Source organism: Camponotus vicinus, unplaced genomic scaffold (genome assembly GCF_025532165.1).
Source record: "Camponotus vicinus isolate PSW18456_S1 unplaced genomic scaffold, iyCamVici1.0 SCAF_12, whole genome shotgun sequence".
NCBI classification, from domain to species: domain Eukaryota; kingdom Metazoa; phylum Arthropoda; class Insecta; order Hymenoptera; family Formicidae; genus Camponotus; species Camponotus vicinus.
The window spans coordinates 3,141,198-3,163,083 of record NW_028141948.1 but is presented as its reverse complement, the minus strand read 5'-3'; the positions used below and the strand labels follow the sequence as shown (position 1 = coordinate 3,163,083).

The 21,886-nt window shown below is 29.3% G+C and overlaps 2 protein-coding genes across 3 annotated transcripts in view; one reads left to right on the top strand and one right to left on the bottom strand.

Moving 5' to 3' along the window:
* Positions 1-14,080: 14,080 nt before the first annotated feature.
* Positions 14,081-16,743, top strand: LOC145962633 (threonylcarbamoyladenosine tRNA methylthiotransferase). Of its 2 annotated transcripts, none has more exons than XM_083083843.1 (3): positions 14,081-14,127; positions 14,366-14,815; positions 15,331-16,743. In XM_083083843.1, the coding sequence occupies exons 2-3, from the start codon at positions 14,415-14,417 to the stop codon at positions 16,553-16,555; spliced, it is 1,626 nt and encodes a 541-aa protein (XP_082939969.1). In that variant the 5' UTR covers positions 14,081-14,127; positions 14,366-14,414; the 3' UTR covers positions 16,556-16,743. The 2 variants fall into 2 exon arrangements, with proteins under 2 accessions (XP_082939969.1, XP_082939970.1); XM_083083844.1 differs by lacking the exon at positions 14,081-14,127 and adding an exon at positions 14,139-14,225.
* The window catches only part of LOC145962634 (uncharacterized), a 41,248-nt gene continuing 36,102 nt past the window's right edge, over positions 16,741-21,886 (bottom strand). Inside the window, exon 2 of the mRNA XM_083083845.1 lies at positions 16,741-19,232. Within this exon, the coding sequence (XP_082939971.1) occupies positions 18,978-19,232 (255 nt within the window). The 3' untranslated portion in view covers positions 16,741-18,977. The remainder of the gene's footprint in view (positions 19,233-21,886) is intronic.

Here is a 21,886-nt window from a genome sequence, read left to right as displayed (position 1 = left end):
TATTTCATTAAAATATTATATTTATTAATATAATATTATAATAAATATAAAATATATATTTTTTATCATTTGTATTATAAATATATAATACAAATGGTAAAATTATTATTTCTCCAAAGTTCATCTCAATATTGAAATTTATGATGAAATATCCGAAACAAAATCCTTATAAAAATTTTACTCATTCCTTTCTTTTTCTATACTTCGACGTACAACAGCAACAATAACAAAAAACATATCGATCGTTTTCACCAAGACCCGATCACATTTATCTACACAACGGAATTGACTTTAAACGCGAGCACGATTTGGAACAACATATTGTAAAATCTACGAATTATCCAAATAAAAAAGAAACATGTATAATATCAGGATATATATCATGATAAACCGCTTTCGATGCGTCTAATTAAATCGGATTTTATTGGTACCGCTGCTTTCATACGAATAAGGATTAGGCTAAACGAGTTTCGATTATCTGTGAAAATAACATTTTCAGCTAAAGATTGGTATAGAATGGGGGAATCTTTACCACAATTATACTTGCTTTGTTGCATTATACCTTTTTGAGCATGAACAAACGAAGCACTTTCGGATACCTCAATGTCTTCCAATCGAATGTCTGATAGATTGAATGGAAATCTTACAGGATAGGAATAATTTAGATCCATTAACAGCTGAAAATGAAAAGATAATTATATGTTGCAAAAAATTTTTTCACTATCTTAATCTTGTATAAATTATTCATATTTGAGAGAGCGATAAATACACATGTGAGACTTTAGTTTTTTTGGACTTTTGATTAATTTAATTCTAAGAAGATTAATTCTTAAGAAAATTAATTACTTTTTATCAGTGTAAAAAAGTTTACCTTGTTCTTGCGTTCTTTTAGTTTATCTTGTATTCTTTTAATGAACAAAGCAAGAACTCGAATCGTCAGCTGGTGTGTATTGGTTCAGGATTTTCACTATTTGATTAATCATCAATTGGTTGCACATTTCGCAAACGGAATTAACATCCTCATCCGCTTTACACGCCTGCAGAAGCCGCGATACCTGTATGATAGGTTGTAATGGTTCAGATGCAATTTCTAGTCATCAATCTCTACCCCATTGTTCTAAAAATGGGTCATATTATACCTTAATGAAAAATATATTGGCCGTGTTCCGAAATTGCTGCCAGTTTACTGCCAGCACTGAAAATATATAATATACGTAACGTGCACTATAGAATTCGCAGTACTGGCAGTAATTTCGGAACACGGTCATTGTATTATTGTAAGAAATGTATATATATATATATATATATATATATATATATATTCTATTGTACAAATAATAAAACTAAGAATTAATATTGAGTAAAGTTCAGTCTTTTTCAGTCTTTTAAAATTTTGCGAAAAGATTAAAAATTTATTAATTTACAAAGTAAATTTTATCGATTTTTTAATCCATATATTTTTTGCAATGCAGTTATATTTGTGTTGAATTTTCTATTTCAGCAAATAAAAAGAAAGGTGGAAGGATCTTTATTAATTAAAAAAATAACTGAATATATATACTTAAACCAAACACATTGTATATAAAATTAAGATTATGATTAAAAATAAAAGAGATGCAACAAAATTGATTAATATAATTTTATATCATTGTGATAGAAAAATTTGTTTCACTTACTAGATTTTAAAACATCAACTTCACGCTGTATAAAATTTTGCTTGGGTTTGTGGCAATTTACTTAAATTAATGCAAAGCAATTTTTGTTATTTCTCTACCTCTTCTTACAGTCTCTGTCTATTTGTTTCGCCATTCATCTCTTTGCAATTGCCAACTCCTTTCTTTTTCTTGCTCATACTCCAATTGTCTTCAAAACAAAACATACAAATTTTTCTTTTTTTAAAGATCTGTAATCTATAAATTTCTCGAATTGTTCAATCGCAAATAAATTGTTAAACTAAATTATATTATGCATAAAATTGTGCTTGTTATTAACGCCACTTAAGTGATAATGAAAATGTTTGAGAAAGAATGACTAGAACTAATGAATCGTTTAGAAAATTTAACATGATTAATACAACACATTGATGTAATTGTTATTTTGCTAATTACTTGCTAATGACTTAGATTAAGATGCTTCAAGACATTCATGATATCGTGAAAAGACTATTAGACATGGCTTTGTTATTATTAATTCATCTCGTTTCATATTACCTGTTAATCTTTTTCTGCATCTCTTTCTCTTCTTATATGTATGATCAGCCAGCACACTATGCAATTGGATACACTCTTCTCTTCTTCTTTCCAGTTTTTCCTCTAGCGTCTCGAATTGTATTAATGTCATTATTATGTCAGTATTATTAATTACAAATAAATCTTCACCTGCTGATTCTGCTATTTATGGATTATTTATGTTTTGATGCTCCATTGACGTTAGTTACTGCACTGAATTTCTTTTATCACTAGTTCTAGCAGAGAGAAGACTGAGAGATGTCATGGCCTGTTTTTAGGTGATCCCTGAAAGCGATACTCCCTCTATGGATATTGAAAACGTGGACATGAACTACAAAGCCAAAGTCCATGAATGTTCTCAGAGGGTAATATATAATGTGCACAATTTCTGGTTTTGTTCCGTGCTATGTGCACGAAATGCCGGTAGCACCAGAGTATAACAACTATTATTTTGAAAATAATATATAAATATGATAAATAATAATTTTTATAAAAATAATTTTTATAAATTACTTACCTATATGTATGTATGTGTGCCCATACGTTGTCCAAATGATTTTAAATATAAGAATAGACTATATGAATATCGGCGTATGTTACCGCCGGCATAGCTCTCAGGTTCAGAGAGTACTGAAACCTCCTCACCTGGCAAATGCCTTCGTTAAGGCGGAGATACAGGGGAGGAAAAATTGAGGAGGAAAAATTTTCTTATTTTTTTTAATAGAGTTTTTAAACAGAGAATATAATACATATAAAAAATATATATTACATAATTATAATATATACAACGTAAATTATATAATTAATTTGCAATTACATAAAAAACACATTACAAAATATTAAATTATGTAATATAAAAATAATTACATTACAAATATATATATTACAAAATTTAATGCAGAATATATAAAATACAATGCATTAGAAATATGTATTACAAAATATAATACAAATTTAATATAAACTATAATATTAAACTTAATACAAAATAAAATTTATTACACGAAAGTGTCCAAAGTATACGTATAATATAAAATTTACTAAAAATTTTTACGTAGACCAGACAAGACTGATTAATGATGATTAATTACGCGATATATATTATTAATAATCGACATAGAATAATAGAATTTAGTTAGTTTTATATAAATAACGTATAAACGTAAATAATCATGATCAAAAGAGTCATTAATAAAATTATTGATCGTTTCTTCGATTGTAAAAGAAAGTATTTGCATTACTGGCGCATTTTGTGTAGAAGAATCCTTATCAAAGGAAATATTCAAAATGAAAAGATAGAATAAACTTCGAAATCAACAATTAAGTTACTAAATAAATCGCAATTTAAAATTCGCGAGAAAACGCGACAAATAAATAAATCGACAATAATCGGAATATTCGATTGCGAGATACGTATAATTTTTATAATATGATAATCGAAATCATCAATAGACACGCGTGCGATATAATTATTATCACACAAATGTTGACAGACGAAGATATTTTAGCAAACATTTGTGATCCGTATTGTTTATGAACATAAAATTCACCGACCGATTTACTTGCGAATTTTTATAAGATAAATCGCGATATAAAATTCGCGATAAACCGCGACGAATAAATAAATCGATAATATTCAAAATATTCAATTGCAGATACGCGAGTGACATACCGGTAATATCCGATAAAAAGAGGAGCGATCTTAAAAAGTGAGAACGATTAACATCTTGTTTCTACATCAGATTTCGCAAGATCAATCTGCGAAGAAAAGTTAAGTGATCCATTGAACGTCGGGAATTTCACTGTAGAAGGGAACGAATCCTGGATCTTCCGGATTATTCCCGATAGCAATTATTTCAGTATTAAATCAAAGACAATTATCCCTCGTAATTATTTTCAATTCGCGAAATTGATATTCACGTCAGAAAACATGTTCTTCCATTACTAAGAAATATATTTCTTTATTGAAAATTAATGGATATAACCTTTGTTATTGAAATGTGATTACGAACGATTATATTTATAAATAATAAAATACATGCATTATTGGAGTTTCTGTTAAATGTGCGAACACATAATTTGGGGTACCGTCGCGCGCGAGACGAATCGAACCCGATAACAGCAAGATTTAAAAAATTTCAATTCGAATAGTGTTCAAAATAAAATGAATGAAATAATTTTAAATATATAATTAATTCTAGATTAATTATCTAGATTCTTATTCTTGTAACGTTTAAATTAATAATTTTTTTTTCTTTTAATCAATATCTTACTGATATAGGGGTACCCATTCGATTCGTCTCTAAATTTTTAAGTATTCGCACATTTTATGTAACATTCATGTATAATTTCGCGTATATATAATATATTATATTAACAAAAATTATAAAAATATTTTGGATACGTTAATTTGTGCATGCATTTTAAATAATTTTTTCAAATTAATTAATAATTAATAAAATATATTCGTTCGTAATCATTTTTATCATAAAAATTAATAAAAATTAATTAAATTATGAAATTATTTAAAAAATTAAAATTTATACACAACGCTATATCCATATTTAATCTACTATTAAATCTTTCTGGCATTATATAGACAATAATGATACCAATCCTGATAATGAAGAACATTTTTTAACGAAGAAAAGAAAAGATACATTTCTCTCATCTAAATATATATTATTTAAATTAATTCGACGTTAAAGAAGCGTATCGTCGTTGAATTACTACCGAAATCATTGCTTTCGGAAATTGCCAGGAAAACCTGGGATTAGTTCCAATCTTACAATAAAAATTCCCAACTTTTAACAGGCCACCGAACTAGACGTCGCGAATGGATCTCACAAGAACCGGTGAGAAATAATTCTCCATGATGAAAATCATTTCGACTCCTCGGCGGTACGAGCCACGCAACTTTTATTAACGTTTATTTAACCGAAGGAACAACGATAACTCTTTTATTAAAACGACAATCTCGTCTAAGAATGCGAAAAAAACGCGGGAAAAACACGGTGATTTCGCAACCGTAATTTATTAATTTATTTATGAATATTTTCCGATACGAAATTCGTAAGTATAAATATAACTGAAAAAACAAATTATTAAATTCATAATAATTAACTCGCGATTCTATAATATCGAAGGTGATCGTTAAATTTTGTGAAGCTAATATTTAATCGTTGACTTATCACATCGAATCTTCACACTCTTATTCGATAATTCTTTATATTTAATTAGCAATATTTAGAAATATCTGACGAGAGGGACAGCGATAAAAATCTTTTGTTAAAACGATAATTTTGTATAAAAACTTATATTAAAAATTTTATATTTGATCGCGCGATGTATATATTTAATATGTATACCTATACAATAGACGGATCTCCCGGTTTCGGTACGAGCGAAAATCCCATTTCACTTATGAGAATCAACTTCGCGCCAACCGGTCGGGCAACGATACAACGAGCAAGGACTAAGCCCAAACCAGAAAGAAGACGAAACGATTGACGGAAATAGAGGAAAATGAAGTTCATCAACTCTTTTTCGCGCATAATTATCCTATCTCGTATCGAACCTGGACCCGCTAAGCACGATTTCAGGTGCTCCGCCCGGACATATTATGCCTCCCGCGGTTGCTATATGCTACACCAGGCTAGTAGACGGCAAAAGAAGAGGATACCCACATTTTTTAAATGCTTACATTCAGCAATTTAGAAAATGGGAAGGCAACCCCTTTTACCGAGCGAAAATCGTGCCTAGGGGAATCCACTCGACTCCTCGACAGGGTTAACACACGCAGTGCGTGTGGCTGTAGACGAGCAAAGAGAAGGGACCCATTGACGACCATTCCGAGCAATCGATCGAGTTCTAACTAATTCGGGCCGAATCACTTGACGAAGCACGAAGCAAGAGTGTACGTTGCATAACAACGTGTGCAAACTCGAAACATCCCAGTTAGTTGGCATCGGAAGTAGAGACTCGTGACAATAAATGAAATTGGGATTTTATATGAAAAGTCCAAAAGTTCCGCGAAAACGCGACGACGCGAGAATACTACAACGCGAAAACGCGGTAACGAAGCGCTTGCCGTCCGCGGCAAGCGCTTCGTTACCGCGTTTTCGCGTTGTAGTATTCTCGCGTCGTCGCGTTTTCGCGGAACTTTTGGACTTTTCATATAAAATCCCAATTTCATTGCACGTTGACGGCACCGATGACGCGAAAGGGTACTTAGCTTCCCATTCAGGCATCTTAAGATTTATCATAAATAGAAAAATTTAAGATAAACCTCAAGGCACCATCCAAGTACTAAGCCCTCCCACCGCGACAAGGTGTACCCCATGGAAGGGTTATATTATATATAATTTTATATATAATATAATACATAATTTGAATTTTTTGTAATATAGTACATAAATTTAAATTTGCAAATATAAACGATAAATAAAAATATAAAGGATAAGAGAACATCTATTATACAAAGCAATGTTCAAAATAATTGATTTTAAATTTAATTATTGCGCGCAATTAATTTTTACATTTTTACTTTTAAATAGATATATTTTAATATTATAAACTGCGTAATTACAAAATAATTTATATTTCTTAGATATAAACTTTTAAAAATATGATAAATAAAAAAATTTCTATTTTTTTATATGTGAAATATTTAAATAAATATATTAATTTGAAATGTTTTATAAAACATAAAACTATCTAAAAATATTAATTAATAAAAAATTTTATAAATGTTTTATTTTAAAATAAAATGGAATATTTTTTATAAGTATATGTATTATACATGTTACAATTTAAAATCACTATTAAATCACAATCAAAGAAATAAAACGATACGAGAAATATGTATATTTTGAATATATATATTATTGATAAATAATTTATATATTGTTGCGTCCGCGGAACGCGGTATATATCGAACGCGATATATATCGAACGCGCGCGACACAATCGGCATACGCTGACGCTCGTGCGCTCGTAAATAATAACGCGATTTAAGGTGCACAAGAATTTTAATAAATTGCGAGTAACATACAAGAATTCAGAATAATCGTAAAACGGATCACAAATAGACGCGCGTCCGCACAACTTGACAGCTGGGCTTAGACTCTCTGACAGTCGTTGTTTATAACAATATCTTGACAACGCGCGCAAAAACGATCTTCTTCGAAAGAATTCAACGGGTGACGAATACATTCAGCGGGACAATATAATAAATAATGAATGTGATAAATAATTTATATTAATGACTTACATCATATCTTATTGATCCATCCACTTCCAAAACCTCCTTTTTTTTTTGCTTCCTTCGCTCTTTTCTCGTGGCACTTTAATCCTCGTTGCACTTACACTTATTCACGAAAAGTTCTTCGTTGCACTTGCAATTGTGTTTAGAGAAAGAATTTGATAATACATGAAACGTCTCACATCACTACTTCACTGCTCAAGAGCCACTGAGCGAATGATCGTAAGTCAAGAACATTACCGCGGTACTGTTTATATCGCCAGGGTCGACTATATAAAGAAAGAATTTGATAATATATGAAACGTCACTACTTTATTGCTCAAAGTTACTGTGCGAATGACCGTAAGTCAGAAACATTACCGCGATACTGTTTATATCGCCAAGTTCGACTTACTACGTTATTGTTATAATTCGTCGTTGAAATCTTCTGTGTTATTGCCGATTAAGAAAATTTAAAGCATTGGTTGAAATTTATTTAATTCTAATAGATATCGTTAAGGAAATTATTATAATAAGCATTAATAATCGAAAGATCATAACAAAATTAATTCTTTTATTGTATCCCCTGTTTCAATTTTTATTCGCAGTAATTAATGATTGCGATGCGATAAAGATTTATCGTTGCGATACAGTTTCATGTCGTTTATTATAAGTTAATTAATTTTTAATTATTAATAATTATATCAAATCATGTTTCGATACTAATCGTAATCGTGTTTAGAAAAATATTCGGCAATATGCGAAGCAAAATATGTAGTATAATTATAATATAATTTATAAATTAATAATGCTATCAACATCAAATAAATATATATTCGAATTTATTCAAATATTTTTAATAATACGGATAATTTGATGTTGCATGAGAGCATTATAACACACACGCTTGGACTTACAATAATATTATATATATGGAAAGAAAAAGAAAGGAAAGTTCGGAGAGTAAGATAATTTTTCGAAAAATGAAGATATTGCAAGATATATTTTCCATTTTTCGAGACTTTTATTCAAGATTTATTCTCTATTGTGAGTGTTATAAATAACTTTTACACATAGTTTTGTTATAATTTTCATAATAACTTGATATACATAATAAATTGTTATATAGAATATATACATAGAATATTTTATTATATTACACGAAAATATCAGAAATGCGTAAAATTTATTAGAAATTTTTAGATTGGCGTATATAGCTGATATAATCTATCGCAATCAAAAGAATCACTAATAAATTTCGATTATGTCTTTCAATTAAGAAAGAGTACCCAAAATTTTAATGTATTTTGTAAGGTTTTCTAAAAGAAATATTATCGCGAAAAGATAAACTAAGTTTCGATGTTACCCAATGATTAAATGAGAAAAAAAATCGCGATTTAAATTTCACGAATATACATGACAAATAAATAAATTGACAGTAATAGTAATATTTAATTACAATCCGTGTAATTTTTATAATAATCGCAACACAACGTGCGCACACGCAATATAATTATTATCGTTTTATATGATAATAAAAAAGTATCAAGTAATTAATTTTTCTGTTGCATTTAACAGTTAACACTTAGCAATAAAACGATAATTTATTTTATTATGATTTTTATAAGAATAATTATTTCTTTAACGATACTTAAAGATTAAGTGTATTTTATTCGATGTTTTATCATTCAACTTTTTAACAATTTAAATACAATTCAAATTATTATTAATTTTAATTCTTGTCACACACTTCTACTTTTAAATGTCAATATGTCAAATTCAATATGTCAAAAATTAAATTCAAATATAATCAATTAATATTCTTATAGATCTATTCTTTATAAAACTCAAAATAATTTATTTTGTAAAACTAATTATTACGCGCAATTAATTTTTTTATCTTTTAATTGAGATTTATCTCTGATATTAATACTTTAAATGTAAAACTAGCAAAAAAATGTTTCTTTATTATAAATTTTTGAAAAATATAATTATATAAAGAGAGTATGTTAATTTTCATATATGAAATATTTAAATAATTATATTATTTTAAAAATATTTTATAAAATATTAAAATATTTATATATAAAAATATTAATTAATAACAAAAATATTATAAATGCTTTATTATAGATACTTTAAATGTGTTAAAATAAAACCTGGAATATTTTATACATGCATTATATAGATAGATAGATAAATTTATTTTGCCCCTCGGGGATTGAAGGCGCTTTTCAGAGGAGCGTACCCAAACCTCTTACAACATCTTATACATGCATTATATTACGTGATTTTTAGAGCGAATTATATATACCATTGAGAAAATGAAAAAATAATAAGCGATATGTCTATTTTCAAATTAATATATATTGTTGCGTCCGTGGAACGATATGTATCGAACGCGCGCGACACAATTGATCGGCACACGCTCGCACTCGCGTACTCGAAAATAATAATATGGTTCTTTGAAACACAAGAACCACGAAACATAGAACCACGAGAAACATACAAGAACTCAGATAATTCGTAAAACGAAACACAGATTTTAACGCGCGACCGCTCAGCTTGACAGCTGGGCTCAGACTCAGCTGACCGTCGTTGATGTTAAACAACCTCTTAACAACGCGCGCGGAGACAATCTTCTTCCATCGACGTACTTCCCGACAGAATAACGGATGGCGTATACATCTGCAGGAACGAGACGCGGGGACGCAACAATATAAATAATAAATAATTTTTATAAATTACTCACCGCATATTTCTCTGGCTGCTTCAAGCTCTCTCACTGTTCTCTGGCTGTCCGATACTTTTCCAGATATCCTTCTCCTTTCTTCATCCTTTGCTTGCACCTTCACAACACTCATGTTCACTCGCGAACAAACAATTAATTATATTTAGTCATAGGTAGAAACGATTGCGAGACACTTTGCACGGCACTCCCGATCACGGAATAATTACGAGAGACGCACTTTAATATATTGTATAAGGGATAGAGAAGTACGATTCGCTCGATGTTTTTATGAAATCAAATTAAATATTAATTTATTAGAAATATTGTTTTCATTATTTATATATATATGCAATACATGTATATTAATACTAATTATAGGATCGAAAGTTTAATAAAATTGAAAGTCATGATACAATAATTGTTTAATTAATAATTAATTTAAGAATATACGACGTATTTCGCACTACGATCTTTACTGCTCGAGTGTTGCCGTGTGAATGATATCAAGACCGTATGACTAGCGCGCTATTGTTTACATCGCCAAGGCCGAACACCGTGTTATTGTCCGTTCGTCATATCGAAATATATTGTATTATATTATATTATATTTTATATTATAATATAATATAATATAAATATGTTAAAGTACGTAAAATATTTCGATGACGAACAGACAATAATACCGACCTTGGCGTAAACAATACATATATTTTATATTATATTATATTATATTATATTATATTATATTATATTATATTATATTATATTTTACGTATTTTGATACAGCAAATAATTTGTCGATATTGATCGCGATCGCGTCTAGAAAAGGATTTAACGGAGCGCCTTGTACTACTACTTTACTCTTTGAGTGTCGTCGCGCGAATAATAATAGACCCGAGAAAATTAATCCGAAAGACCGTGTTATTATTATTTTTTTATCGAAACATTTTTCAAGACTATGGCATATAAACATTAGCGCGCTATTGTTTACGCCGCCAAGGTCGGTGTTATTGTCTTGTTCGTCATCGAAATATTTTACGTATTTTAACACACACACACACACACACACACACACACACACACACACACACACACACACATATATATATATATATATATATATATATATATATATATATACATATACATATGGAATATATTAAAATATATAGAAGTACTTTAGATTATATCGATTTTTTAATTATATGATTATTTATTAAAAGATTGTATGATGTATCATGGCGCCTTACATTATATTAATTGTTTAGATCCACGATTCAATTATTTTACTGTGCGTCCTTATAATCCGAATTATATTTCAATGATTGAAAAATAAAACAATAAAACATCGCAGACATATTATATTCGACTCTATAAATATCTATAAATATTAAAGAAATAATTTCTGCTCGTAAAAATCAATTTCATATCGAAATAATAATTTATTATTTTAGATTTCTGTTACTATATATATGATTCTTATTATAATTAATTAAATGAATAAATTACGAAATATGCGATTCGAGAATTTTCGTCGCGATATGTATATAGATATTAATTATGTGTTATTTATAAAAGTTAATTAATTATATTGTTATAATAAATAATTTTCCGATGTTAATCGCGATCGTATCTAGAAAAGAAATTTAACGGCGTATCACTATATTACTCGTTAGAAAATATAAAATATAAACAGTAGCGCGCTATGTTTCGGCTTTGTCATCATTCGCACGGTGACTCTCGAGTAATAAGGTAGTGGTGAGAAACGTTTCGTATTGTATTGTAATTTTTTTACTAAACACGATTACGATTAGTATCGAAACATAATTTACTTTAAATATTAATATAAATTAATTAATTAAAAATTAATTCACGACATGAAACTGTATCGCAACTATAAATCTTTATCGAATCGCAATCATTCATTACCGTGATTAAAAATTGAAACAAAATAATTAATATAACACATTAGAGAAAATATTAGACAATAAAATATGAAATTATATAAATCGTTTCACAATCGACATGCAAATATTACAATGCTATCTGTATTTCATTTATATAATTTCATATGTTATTGTCTAATATTTTCTCTAATGTGTTATATTAATTATTTTGTTTCAATTTTTAATCACAGTAATAAATGATTGCGATTCGATAAAGATTTATAGTTGCGATACAGTTTCATGTCGTGAATTAATTTTTAATTAATTAATTTATATTAATATTTAAAGCAAATTATGTTTCGATACTAATCGTAATCGTGTTTAGTAAAAAAATTACAATACGAAACGTTTCTCACCACTACCTTATTACTCGAGAGTCATCGTGCGAATGATGACAAAACCGAAACATAGCGCGCTACTGTTTATATTTTATATTGCCAAAGTCGAACACCGTGTTATCAATAATTCGTTGCCAAAATATTTTATATATTATAAAATGTACATTAACGCGGAATATTAAATTAATGAAGTATTTTAATTTATTGATTAAAATTGATTATTTATTAAACAATTTATCCTTTCATTATGCTAATTATTTGCATCTATAATTCGATTGATTTACTTCGTGTTCTCTCACAATCCAAATTACATTTAGATTGTCAAGTAGAACGATAAAGTGTAACACGGATGAAATATATTTGTGACTCTAAATATTATAATAATAATTATTGTCCGTAAAAATCGCAACGATCGAAGTAATTATTTAATATTTTGGATTTCTATCATTTAATCGATTTTCGATTAAATTGTATATTGTTTAATAACAAGGATTGAGAAAATTAAAACATTGGTCGAAATATAGTTAATTCTAATATTAAAGCTTTAACATAGCGCGCTACTGTTTATTTTTTGTATTGCCAAAGTCGAACACCGTGTTGTCGATAATTCGTTGCCGAAATATTTTATATATTATAAAATATACGCTAACGCGGAATATTAAATTATAGAAGTATTTTCATTAATTAATTAAAATTGATTATTTATTAAATAACTTATCACGGAACCTTTCGTTATGCTAATTATTTGAATTTATTTGATTATTTTATTTTCAAAGTCAAATTCTATAATATTTAGTTTTGCATTTTAGAAGACTGACTTAGAGCGAGCTAAATAAATAAATAAATAAATAAATAAAAAATAAATAAATGATGTTGAGAAGAAAAAGAACACACATAAATAAATAATAGCGTGGAAAGAGAGAACATACTAATATTTTTATAATATAATAAATAACATACTAATATTTTTATAATATAATAAGTTATTATTAATTAAATTATTTATATTTTTATTTATATTATTTATATTATCAGAGAGACATATATGTTATCCTCTGAGAACATTCGTGGACATTAGTTTCGTAGTTCATGTCCACGTTTTTAATGTCCATAGAGGGAGTATCGCTTCCAGGGATCACCTAAAGCGGGCCATGACATCTCTCAGTCTTCTCTCTGACTAAATTCAGCTAAAAAGAACAAACTTCATATCGGAATTCTAGGGATTCTCTATTCACAACCAATCAGAAAATGGCCGCATTCAGCAGACTCAACAGTTGGGCAACATTACTAGATTTTCCGATGTAATTCGACGCTGATTGGTCGGACCTGAAAGTAGAAACCAATCATGTTCGATTGCTACTTAGCGGTTGAGTCCGCTGAATACGGCCAATGGAAAGTTTCAAATATAATTTTGGAGGGTACCCGATTGACCACGTCGCCAATTGGCCAATTCAAAATAGTACTCTCTGATTGGTTAATCGTTGCTGGTTACCCTAGGCACAGGTTGATATAATTGGCTGTGGTCAAACGAGATACTCCCTATAATTTCGAGCACATCCCTCTAGTGTCAATGTTTCTCCAACACTGTAAAAGTGCTGTCAAAAGCATTTGCCATCTGACATCTGATATCTCTGCGTTTATGGTATATAAGTTTATATAAGTCTATGATCCATAATTAATCCTAACCTTTGTCAAGTCCAATCAATCGTTCACATTTAAGATAATGATAAAGGAAAACAAGTACAATAATAAAAATAAAAGATAATATTTATCATAATTATCTGACGAATTTATTTTTTTTTTTACATCAACGATTTGATAGTTTATAACATTATCGCACACGTACACTTAATCTCGAAGTATTTCATGACACGTTACAGGAGAGCGGGGTAAAAGATCTTTTGGTGAGCATTTTTGTATCTGTCAAACATGCCTGTTCCGTGCGAAGATATTATCGAGGACATCGAAGATTTAATCGCGTCACAGGACATAACACCTAAAGAGAGGTATAACTCGAGGAAACATATCACGGTACGACCGAAACGAAGGAAACAGGAGCAGGAGGAAGTTTCGCAGCCGCCTATCCTGTCGAGTATAATACCTGGCACGCAGACGATCTACATGAAAACGTGGGGATGTACGCACAATAATTCAGACACCGAATACATGGCTGGACAGCTGGCAATGTATGGTTACAACTTGTCTGACGATAAGCTAAAGGCAGACTTGTGGCTTCTGAATTCGTGCACTGTCAAAAATCCTGCGGAGGATCAGTTTAGGAATGAAATCGAGCATGGGAAGAAAATGGGCAAACATATTGTAGTTGCCGGGTATGTTACATGAAGATATGATGAATAAGAATCAAATTATTGAAGAACTTTGGATAAAATATATTATAGAAGAATATACAATCACATACAGAGATATTTTACTTAAAAGAGTTAAATTAGAAAATTTAGAATTTTGGAAATTTGTTTTTCTTTAGACATTTTTGTAGAAATATGGTGGCAAATTATTAGTGCTAATTTAATAATATATTAAAATATATAAGTTATTTCATTTGTAAATTATTTGATATTTTTACTTAATTGAAAATTAATATATAATAGTAATATATAATTAATATATTAATATTAATATATAATTAATATATAAAATTTTAGACAATTTATTTCTTGATTTTAAGAATTTCACAAAATATGAATATACATCAAAGTATCAATCACTTCAATAATATAGCTGATATATAATATCAGGAGATTCAACATTAGATTGCTGATGGAAATTAATTAAAATTTTAATTTGTATTATATTCTAAATAAATAATTTCAATTATCTTTTACAGATGTGTGCCACAAGGTGCTCCAAAATCCTCTTTCCTTCAAGGATTAAGTATAATTGGAGTGCAACAGATTGATCGAGTAGTAGAAGTCGTAGAGGAAACCTTAAAAGGAAATACAGTAAGATTTTTACATCAGAAAAAGAATTCCGGTAAGAAGATGGGTGGCGCTTCTCTAAGTCTTCCAAAAGTGCGGCGAAATCCACTCATTGAGATCATAGCCATCAACACAGGTTGCTTGAATCAGTGTACCTACTGTAAAACGAAACACGCGCGAGGAGAATTGGGCAGTTATCAACCGGAAGAGATAGTTGAGCGAGCTAAACAGGCCTTTGAGGAGGGTGTATGCGAATTATGGCTCACGTCAGAAGATACTGGGGCCTATGGCAGAGACATTGGCTCCAGTTTGCCGGAATTGTTATGGAAACTGGTAGATGTAATCCCGGATGGTTGTATGATGCGTGTCGGCATGACCAATCCACCATACATCCTCGAGCATCTAGACGAGATGGCCAAGATCTTGCGGCATCCCAAAGTCTACAGCTTCCTCCACATTCCGGTGCAATCTGGCAGCGATCAAGTGCTGGCCGACATGAAACGAGAGTATACACGCGCCGAGTTCGAGCACACGGTTAATTTCTTGAGCGAGCGTGTGCCGGGTCTAACCATCGCCACGGATATCATTTGCGGCTTCCCCACGGAAACGGAGGCGGATTTCGAGCAGACGATGACGCTCTGTCAAAAATATAAGTTCCCGAGTCTTTTCATCAATCAGTTCTTCTCCCGGCCCGGTACACCCGCTGCTAGAATGCCGAAAGTGCCTACACAAGAAGTGAAGACGAGGACTAAAAGATTATCGGAATTCTTCCAGTCGTACGAACCGTACCAGCATAAAGTGGGATTGTTGCAAAAAGTGCTAGTAACGGAGGTGTCGCACGATAAACAGCATTACGTGGGTCACAACAAATTCTACGAACAGGTGTTGATTCCTATGGAGGAAAGGTACATGGGGAAAATGATCGACGTGAAAATTACAGAAGCGATGAAGTTCTCCATGAAAGGGGAACCGATTGGCGAAGGCGTATCTCCAGTACTTAAGTCTCCTCTATCGCGAGAAATCACTCTTCATCAAGTATTAGACGAGACGAAGGCATCGAGATATACAATAGCGACAATTACGGCAATCTTTTTTGCTGTGATAATTAGAATACTATGGAAATTTCTAACTTAGATATACATAATTTATTCTAAGAGTATATATATAAATAGATTATATGTAAATAAATTATATGACGTTGCACACAATGTGAAATATATGTGGAATTTTATGTCCACAATAGAATGAATATTTTCTAAAATATTTAATTAGAGATGTAAATCTTATAATTATCTTTGGATAAAGAAAAAGACATGAGATTATACAGAAAATACTATATTTAATTGACAATACAGGAACCTACCCTGAAAGGGGCTTACAACATTCAATTAATTTAATGTAGACTCACTATAATAATTCTTGGGGACCTCTCTGAATATCTTTTCTAACACGCAAAGATTCTAAATTCTTCAAATTTAAGATATATAATAATAATATACAGAAACGATTGAGCATTTTTGCATTTTTCATAATGTAGCTTCGAGTAAATGTATTATAAAACTTATATGCTAACAATAAGTATTAAAATATGTTCACTCTTATAAAAATATCGAGATTTTTCTTATTGCTTATCAATGACGCATTTTATTTGGTATCACTTTCTCCTTGCTAAACAAAATTCTTTTTTTTTTCTTTTTTTTTTAATATAACTTAGTATAATAAACGCATTGGATCATTGCCAAGATATTTTTTGAGTATTAAAAATAAAATGTTTCAAGATACCAAATGCAAGATATTTTTTACATGAATTGTTTCGCCGAAATGAAAAAAGAAAATCATTTTTTATTGCATTAATCATTGCAAATTATAATCACTTATTAATATTAAAATTGTATTTTCCCTGTTATAACATTATAACGCAGGCGAGCTTGGAAATCGATAAATTAGTATGTTTATATTGGTTAAAATATGAAACATATATAAATATGAAATGTGTGTGAAAAATATAAAACGCGACAATAATAGTCGAGTCTTCGAATTAAAAGCTTAAACAACAAGTTTGATTTAAAGAAATAATAATATAAAACATTCGAAATAAATAATTTAAAAGATTTTAATGAGTATCTTAGTATGCGCGTGTATATGTTCATTCGCGCGTGCGTGAATCATGCGTAATCATGATATTAATATATGATATTAATAATAATTTTTTCGCTCGGATTATTTCGTGATCAATATTTTTATCAACGAAGACACGCAAAATGCTTCTACATCTATTTCTTTAGAGAGCATGAAGAGAGCATTAATGAAATAGATTTATACATATATTTGACATTAATGAAGCAAGAGAGTGATAAAAAGTTCGTTGCTTGTTTTGCTACATCATAAAGATAATTTTACTGAAACAATATTAGCCTAATATATTTATCCTACATTAATCCTCTTTATTCAAAGCACATCCGTGAAATGAAATATCATTTTAATTATGTAACAAACGTACTTTATATCGTTTTAAAAAGAATGTAGCGTAAATAAAATATCGATCACGAGACTTTGCTCGGTACTGACACGAAATATATTACTATTACGCTCAATTATTTACATACAGTCTTTTTCGCACATGCACCGGTACAAAAACAACAATACAAACGAAATAAACTAGCGCTCATTTAAAAGATAGGAAAAAATATAGAGACTAAATTAAAAAAAGAAAAATATACAAACAAAATACACAAACAGAATATGGCATCCTATTAAGAGCGTTATTCGAGGACGAAAAGTGCTCGATCTTTCTTATAATTATATCAGTTTTTAAAATATGGCAATTCTTATGGCGCAGGAGAGAAGGAAAACTTATCATGGCACAAATGCAATCATGGTATAATTCTTTGTACCGGCTTTTTGACGTCAGAAAATACGGAACAAAGAAAGGAGCGTTTTTCTCTTTTATATAAATATTTTAAATTTCTCGTTTCTATACATAAAACCTTCAATTAATCTATCCAATAATCTAAAACGAGAATATTGGAATGTTTCAACCATATTCGCGGAATAATAATTCTCTTGCCGATTATATGATTGTTATTATCGAACGCTCCATCTTTTCCGATGATAATCTTTCCTTATTGGGATATTAGTTTTAAGAAAGATATCTAATTTCTTATGTTAGTTATTTCATTTGCCACTATGAGCATTGTACATGTGATGGAAAACAATAGTGTATTGAATATATATTGAATTACTTTTGATTCTCGACATCTAGACTGAGGGAAAAAATTGTAAACTTGACTGAATATCCTCAACTGATTATTATTTTTTAAATTGAAATCTTTAAATATTTAAGTTAAATAGATGTCATGTTAGATTTAATCGTATTTAATTTAAATGCCTAAATATTTCAATTACAAGAATAAAACTTAGTTGAAAATATTTCAGTCAAGTTTACAATTTTTTTCTCAGTGTACAATATTACGCATTTCTATCTCGATAGAGCCGAGACGACTCTGGAATTGGACTAGTTTTTCTCTCCCCCAAACGCAAATCCGAGGATGTCGTTTTACAATCGCCGCAGATTCCGCTTGCTCTGCCTCGAACCGACAATGAGACGTTTATTGTTGCGTTTCGTCGGGGTGGCCAATAATGGCGTCTTGCACGGGCCCGTGTGCGGCTTCGACGAACAGGAGATGCAGAATTCGATGGAACAGCCCTGCCTCGAGCAGGTTCCCACGTTCTTCTCGCTGTCCACGTGGCAGGGAAACCTGCATCTCGGACATGGTAGAAGATACTCGCCACTTGCGAGGGTACGACTAGCCTAAAACGAGAAAGAAACCTCTTGTTAAAAGAGAAATAAAGTAAAAAGTTGAAATAATATATAGTTATATAATATATATGTAATAAAAGAATAAGCAGAGTATATAAAACATAATATAATTAATAACTTGATATAAAAAGTCTCAATTTTTTGGAATATATTTTTCTTAATCTTAGGAATATACGCTTATAAATTTTTTGATTTTTTCACGATGTGTATAAATCACACATATATGAGTGTAACACTCTAGTAGATTAAAAAAGATTCATTTCCATAAAATTGTGATAAGAAAAAAATATTGTCTTTTTTATAAAATTATTTTAAAGTTAATTCTAAAGATTTAATTTTATAAATCTTTCTTATCTTTCATATTTCTATTTATTAAAAGTTATGCAGATATTAAATACATATATAAATAGATTTTTTATAAATTATAAATTTTTTAAATTGCTAGTGTTATTATCGCATAAAAATAAATATATACGCATAATGTATAAATGGCAGTATATACAAAGTACGATTATAAAGTTGACGAACTGGCAACGATTCAGCGGCAGCCGATACTTTTGAAGCCTTTCTTAGAACTTTGATAAGCAGGTCTATCACGTAACTTACAGGCTGAAGATTTGCATGAAGGTGAGTGATACGAGAGGAACGCAAGCGCGTGCATTTCTTCTCCTATGAACTCACTGACATTAGTGGATTTCAACTTGTAATTTTAATAAGAAAAAACACGTGATTGTAGAAATAACAAATATTAAGAAACATAACTAAAAGATAACACATGCATCTAGAAATAAGAAATTGTATTAAAAAATTAAATTATATTAAATTACATTAAAATTACAAATGTTCACGATATTCAAAGAAATAAGAAATTATATTAATAAATTAAATTATATTAAATTATATTAAAATCACAAATGTTCATGATATTTAAATAGCACTCAAATTTAATAATAATAATAATAATAATTTTATATATATATATAAAATTTAAATTTAAATTTTTTTAATTATTAGAGCAATAGAGTTAAGGATATTGTCAATTATTGTGCGTGAAAAAAGCAGAGAAAAAAAGAGAAAGTTATCCTTATGTGATTGTTATGTTATTTATTTAGTTTTGCTATCGTTTCATTGCGTTTCGCTAATAAGTAAACATAGTTGTTATACGTAAAAAAATTATGCAACATTGAAGACAATTTTCGATTTTTTTACTGTTATAAAATAAATATTTCTTACATTTTATTAAAAAAGTAATTGAAATTTATAATACTACTGTTATTATCGATATATTGACGTCAACAATAAGATCATCTCAGTCTCTTTTATAATGTGAAAAAGTTGAAATTTATTTTGACACAATGCTGCATATATTTTTTACACATGATAATTTTTCTATTTGTTGATTTTAATAATCATTTTTTGCAATTTTAGTTTAAAAAAATAAAGAAAATTTTTGAGCGAATTTTTTTCAAACAAACGCAGTTAAATTCGAAATGGGAAAAGGAATATTTCCCATCGTTTTTCTCCCTTGTCGAATCCGTGATGCTTGGGATTCAGATGGGACCCTAAACACACAATGTAGAAACTGGCTTGAGGCATTCCCCACGCCATCTTAGCTTTTCCGAGAACTATTACCACATAACACCATTGCTTTCGAAAAAAACTATAGTATGTGGCATCGTTTTAATATTAATATAATCTACCGATTTCTTAAATTCTAAAGGGAGAATCGGACTAAAAGTATAGATCGATTGGAAACTAACTTGTCTTAATGCATCTTTCTACAATTTTATGAAACAATGTAGCGCTCAGGCACAAAATGGCAATATAAATATATATCTGAAAAATTCTTTTTTTACATATTATATAATAAATTTATACGAATAATTAATTTCAATGAAAAATTAATGTCAAGCTCTCGTAATATAATATCTCATAAATAAAACCATTAATGTTATTTTTCTATTTAATAAATAATAAATAATTAATTTAAATAATAAATTTAAAATAATGTTAAATTTAAATGATAAATTTAAAAAAATAAAAAATATATCAAATATAAATATATAATTGGGAAAATACAAATATGTGTGCAGAGATAATGTATTTTTTTCATTCTTAAGGCACAACATTGTGCTAGTGGCTCTTGCCTATATCAATAATATCCCCGGCAATTTAAGCTGATGACGTATGCGTAGATCTCTGGTGGGGTACTCTGCTAACAAGCAATGGCATCCAGCTGATGCTACAATGTGATATACTAGACGACACAAAAATGTACTTCTTTTCACAATTTCTACTTCTTAATTTTAAAGCATTAGATGTAAAGTATTAGATTTATAAAAATACAAAAGAAATATATGTATGTTAATTAGATAAAATTTCAACTTTATTCATGTAAAACATATAATTTACAATAATTACTTTGATTTTTTACTCCCAAAGATTGATTTTGTATTTTCTTTCCGTTCATTTTATCTATAATAAACTGTATTTAAATGATTAATGATCTGATGCAACTTTGTAAAGGTCATCATTTTAAGAAACTACCATGAGAAGAGAATGTTGTTTTTTTAATAGAACATATCTACCAATCCTGTCATACTATCGTGAAATATTATCCCTTATTTTTCGCCGCCTTCATTAAT